This window comes from Notothenia coriiceps, unplaced genomic scaffold, assembly GCF_000735185.1.
Source record: "Notothenia coriiceps isolate Sejong01 unplaced genomic scaffold, NC01 NC01_scaffold00009312, whole genome shotgun sequence".
Taxonomy (NCBI): Eukaryota; Metazoa; Chordata; class Actinopteri; order Perciformes; family Nototheniidae; genus Notothenia; species Notothenia coriiceps.
In genome coordinates, this window is record NW_011342013.1 from 2,552 (window position 1) to 7,870 (window position 5,319).

The 5,319-nt window shown below is 40.6% G+C and overlaps 1 protein-coding gene across 1 annotated transcript in view; it reads right to left on the reverse strand.

The window, feature by feature from the left end:
• Positions 1–4,499, reverse strand: part of LOC104945255 (uncharacterized) — a gene marked incomplete at its 3' end in the record, with an annotated part of 6,503 nt that extends 2,004 nt beyond the window's left edge. Inside the window, exons 1-3 of the mRNA XM_010770894.1 lie at positions 3,227–4,499; positions 2,608–2,819; positions 1,321–1,449 (exon numbers count right to left, since the gene is read on the reverse strand). Coding sequence (XP_010769196.1) covers positions 1,321–1,449; positions 2,608–2,819; positions 3,227–4,499 — 1,614 coding nt within the window. The remainder of the gene's footprint in view (positions 1–1,320; positions 1,450–2,607; positions 2,820–3,226) is intronic.
• Between the last annotated feature and the right edge of the window lie 820 nt (positions 4,500–5,319).

Genomic DNA, 5,319 nt, shown 5'->3' on the forward strand with positions numbered 1-5,319 from the left:
GAAAAAGGGAGAATTTTGATTTTCTTTAAAAAGGGAGAATTTAGAGATTTTTGGATAATAGAGAATTTAGAGATTTTTTGATAAAAGTCAGACTTCTGAGAGTTTTGATAAAAGTCAGACTTCTGAGATTTTTGATAAAAGTCAAAAATCTGAGATTTTCCTGAAAAAAGTGACAATTTTTGCAATTCTTTGATAAAAGTCAGAATTTGGAGATTTTCCTGAAAAAAAATGAGAATCCTCAGATCTTTTGATAAAAGTGATAATTTTGCGATTTTTTGATAAAAGTGAGAGTTTTTAGATTTTCAGGAAAAGGTGAGAATTTTTAGATTTTCAGAAATAAGGTGATTGAGAATTACCGATTTTTTCATAGAATGGACTTCGTTTTTTTGTTATTGTTGCTCTATCGATGTAATGTAATGTCACGATCCTAATGTTGTCATGTTTTTAGTTTTGTATGTCTTGTTATGGATGTTGTTTTGCTGTTCTGTCTTCCCTGTCTCATGTCTTCCTCCTTGTTTCTTGTCTGGTCCTTCTCCATGTGTTTTCCTCCCTGTCCTTAATTTCCCTGGTGTGTGTGATTGTCTGATTGTGTTCACCTGTTGCCCTTGTGTTTCTCCCTCCTTTACCCAGCTGTTTCTTGTTCCTTGATTACCTCTCCCTGTATTTAGTCTTGTTTGTCCTCCCTTCACGTCTCATGTTTTTCACGGTCAGTTTTTGTGTTATTGAGCTACCGTTTGATTCATGCCATGCTTTTGTTATCAGCTTTGCAATAAAACTCTCTTTTTGTTTCTAAACCTTTTTCCGTTTTTGTAGTCTGCATTTGGGTCCTACCTTTTCCGCGATCTTACAGAGACCATAACATGTGGGCTGTGTTGGTTAATACACAGGTGTGCCTCCCTTTGTGTACAGCAAGCACGTGACAATAAAGAAGTCCTGTTTCGTTTACATTATACTTTTAAGATAGTAATTCTACACTTTTCGTTTTTTTTATAGTATAATCCGATTTTTAAAAAAACTACATTTTCTGAAAAAGTTGGGAATTCTGAGATTTTGAGAGAAAAAAAGTTTGAATTTTGAGATTCTTGGATAAAAGTCCGATTTTTTTTGATTTTTCTGAAAAAAAAGTGAGAATCCTCAGATTTTGAGGTTGAGATTTTCCTGAAAAAAGGTTGAATTTCTTTCTTTAAACACAATGAATAAGCATGCAAAAAAGAACAGAAAAAGCAGCATCAACCAAATGTTAACATCTGAATGTCATGCTAAGAGTACAGTGTTGAAGTTTTCAGTACAACAACATGTTCTTTAACTCTGTTCACTGACCTGGGTAAAAACCTGCTGAGCCTCCAGGGGCGGACAGGGCAGAGCCAGCAGGGTCAGAACCAGCTTCCTGAACCCTGATCCGGGCCTAGTGTCCTTCAGTACGCTGGCCCAGTGCTCCTCCAGAGGAACCTAAGATAAGGAGATAAGAAGTACTTTTTATGAGGAACTATTTGCAGCAGCAGCATACAATCGAATTTAAAAGTACAATATCTCAATAGAAATAAAATAGCATTACGAAAAAAAGTAGAAAATATACATGTTGAATTACACATTTTTATTTGATTTGATTTATTTCGAATGTGTAAAACAACAATACAAAAATAACATGGGAATTATTATACAATACAAAACTAATCAGTGTCAAATAAAACAAAAATATTACTGATTCTAAATTATATATAAACAGATGATCTACTTAATTACACATCCGAGAAGGAGTGGGAAGAAGTTTACACTTATTTAATCCCACCCTTTTTCCCAAAAACTAAATTACTAACATATATATCTTTTTGTTTCTTAAAGGTGGGGTAGGTAAGAATGTAGAAACCAGCTCGAGTGCGCTAGAATTTGAAAGTACGCAGCCGAAAATAATCTGCCTCTTCCTTCAGACTTCCTCACAGAGCCCCTCCTCCAACACACACGAACGCGCACATGACCAATGAGGGCACGAGATAAGTTTGTGCACAGATGGAAGGCTGACAGGCAGGTAGGCCATCCAGTTACTTTAGCCGGGCCGGCTCAGATGATTGGTCGTGCTTTTTACAGCGCCTCGGCTTCCACTGATGATGTTTATTTATGTATTTATTGTCAAAGCACTTAATATATTCATTGCTATCGGGATGTTAAGAGCATTCCATGGAATATAACAAAAAGTGTTTCTGAAGTGAATTACCTACCCCACCTTTAAAAGAAATACATTTGTTATTGAAAAACAAAAAAAACAAATAAATAAACAAATGTTGTGTTGCACTGTTGGAGGAGCCTGTGACCTCAGATGTTCACTGATATATCTACACTGTAGCCATGCACACATGACAATTTGCACTATGCACATCCTCTTTTTCATATATATCCTGCTTACTTGAAGTGAACAGTTATTTAAAGTTTTTTTTGTAAATTATTGAGTGTTCTTGCATTTTAATGTGTGAGTTTGTTTATACCTCGGGACTGTGGGAAACAGTATTTCGATCTTTCTGCGTGTACAAACATATTTTGCGATTGTCAATAAAGTTGACTTTGACAATAAAAGCCTTGAACCTTGAATGATATATACATAAGCATGTGTACCTCTGCAGAGTTCTCCCCTTCCTCAGCCTTCTGGTACTCCAGGAATTCAGCGATGAGTTTCTCCACCTCCTCCTCGGAGCTGCAGATTCCCAGCAAAGTCCCGAGTTCCCCGACTGATTTCCCCGTCACTTCCTGTCTGCTCCGAGGGTTCAGCAGCTGAGAGATGCTCCGGAGAGTCTCCTCACCGAGAGGAAGCTTCTCTGCAATGCAACCTGCAGGCAAACACAACAGGAACATTTACAATGTATAATAAGAGACGCCTCTACATAGTCTGTTTTTAAAACCCCCCCCTTAGCGTTCGACACCTTTTAGCTTTGAAATTGTATATTGATTTTACTATCTGGCTGTTGTGGTTTTACGATGGCCGTACTATATCAATTGTTTAATGCTCAAATAAAAGATCAGTCGGATTTGTTATGCTTTTTCAATTCACTCTTGAACATATTAATGATTATCTTTACAATAGAAAATCTATCTAATCTTGTTATTGCTGTGTTTTATTTAAGTGTTGTTTTTGTGATTTTTAACATGTTAAGTGCCCGAAAAGCGCTCTGTAAAAAATATATATTATTATTACTTTATGGCGATCTGCAATAAGATCAAATCATCTGATCCGTACCTGTGAGTGCGGCGTAGAAAGACAGCGCCTCCTCCTCGAACAGAGCCTCTGACTCCTTCAGGAAGTCTTCCACTGCTTCCCCTCCCAGATTGACCTCAGAACCAGACAGATGGAAACTCTTGTCTTTAAGGATTTGGGCGTCTCGTTCCTGGAGGAAGCGATCAGCAGCCTCAGGACGGAGGAAGTATGAGGTGTAGGTGCTCAGCAGTTTACTGGCCTCCTGCAGGATGAGCAGCATGTCGGCTCGGTCCACTTCCTCCTCCGTCTGCAGGCGGCTCTGGAAACTGTGCAGAGGTTTTAGAGCGTGCTGCAGGAACAGAAACGTGGCTCTGACTTTGGGATCCTGCAGCTGGGAGCAGACGGACTTGGCTTTCTCATCTTCGCCGTCACAAGACTTAAAGTACGCGATGAGATCCGTCCATACGTCCAATATGTTGGTGACTAACAGGCAGAACTTAAGGCAGCCGGAGTTGAGATCAAGCGGATCGTCTGAGCCGAAAACAGCCGTGAGGTCATCGTTCTTCGTAGAGCAGGAGGAGTGGTGGGTGTGCATGTCTACCATGAACTCTTGGACCTGATTGGAGAGCCCCTTGATCCCAGCGTGGCAGGAAGCATCAGCGATGGCGTACAGCCCTCCTATAGCGACTATATTGGGGTTGAGTTCCCTGAGTTGTGTGCAGATCTGCTCTGAATCCGCTCCATCGTCATCCGAATAAACAGCCACGAGATTATCCGTGTGCAACCCGAACTTCTTCACCGTCTCCACCACCGCCGCGGCTGTTTTTTTCTCTCCGGCGCTGTTCTCTGACTGAAGAGCATCCAGAAATTGTAAGCAATGACCGGAGGCGTCGACGTCAAAAAACCCAACGAGGACCACGGACACGGTGTCGTCTTTTCCCAGCGGCTCCCCTCCGAACACGTACAGGCAGTAAGGCGTGTGATGGCAGGCGGAGGTGATATCTTTGGGATACTGAGACCCCAAACGACAGCGAGCAAAGAGTCGAGCCTTGTGTTCAGACTTAGCCGGGCCGGTGTAGCAGTGCTTGTTGATGAAGCTAACGGCGGCGTCGCTACACTGCAGCGTTTCGGACAGCTGGCTCTGCCTCACGGTCCTCTGGTAGATTCGAGTCCTCTTCTTGTGTTTGTTAGTGTCCGCATGTCGCCGGAGTTCAACAGGGCCTCTCTGTAACGTCTTCAGGCTGCGGTTGCAGGAGCGGCAGTAGGTGTAGTTATCTCCGAGAGGACTCTGGTCGGCCCAGTCGTAAATATACATCCACTTTTCATTGAAAAGGAAATTACCGGATGAGCTCTGGATATCCTCTGACAAAGCGAGAGAGAAAGATTTTGGTTAATGTGAAAACCACAATGTGCTGCGCCATTTTATAATTAGTACATTTCAATGGCATGTATCTGACTCTACGGACCACAAGAACAGTGCCGACATATTCTCTTCTACTATAACCCTTTATGAACACACAGTTAGAAATACACTACATGTACTCCGTTTTTGTACATTTAACGTGTTTAGACTGTAGGCCTAATATAAGTGTAAATATGCACATATACATTTAATTGTATATCGTTGAACTGTCATCGTTACCACAGTCTGCTTTTAACACTCTTGTTTATTTATGTATGTGTCTATTTTTTACTGCAGTGAGAGTTGCCAAATAAATGTCGTTGTACTTTGTATGATGACAATAAAGATATATTCTATTCTATTCTAAATCTAAGTATTTCCAACTGAATTTTTAAGTCAAGTCCTTTTTATTATTTGGTCATTTTGGACGTGTTTGGTGTCTGCTTTATATCAGTGTTAACCTATTAACCAAGTCAGGGAATCCGTGTATCTACCGTCCATTTGTTTTTCTTTATTACACAAGTAAGCGGAAGAGCGTCTAGGCCTTTTTGCTTTTTACCCGTTTTTACCATGGTTTTTACCTTACTAAATGGTCAAATGGTCATTGGAGCGAGGGGCGGGGCGAAACTCACGGAAGTAATTTCAAAACAAAAGCACTCGTTTGCTTGGAACTGTGATAATATTATAAACAAGGTGAATTTAGCGATCACAACGAAAACAGCCAAGACACATT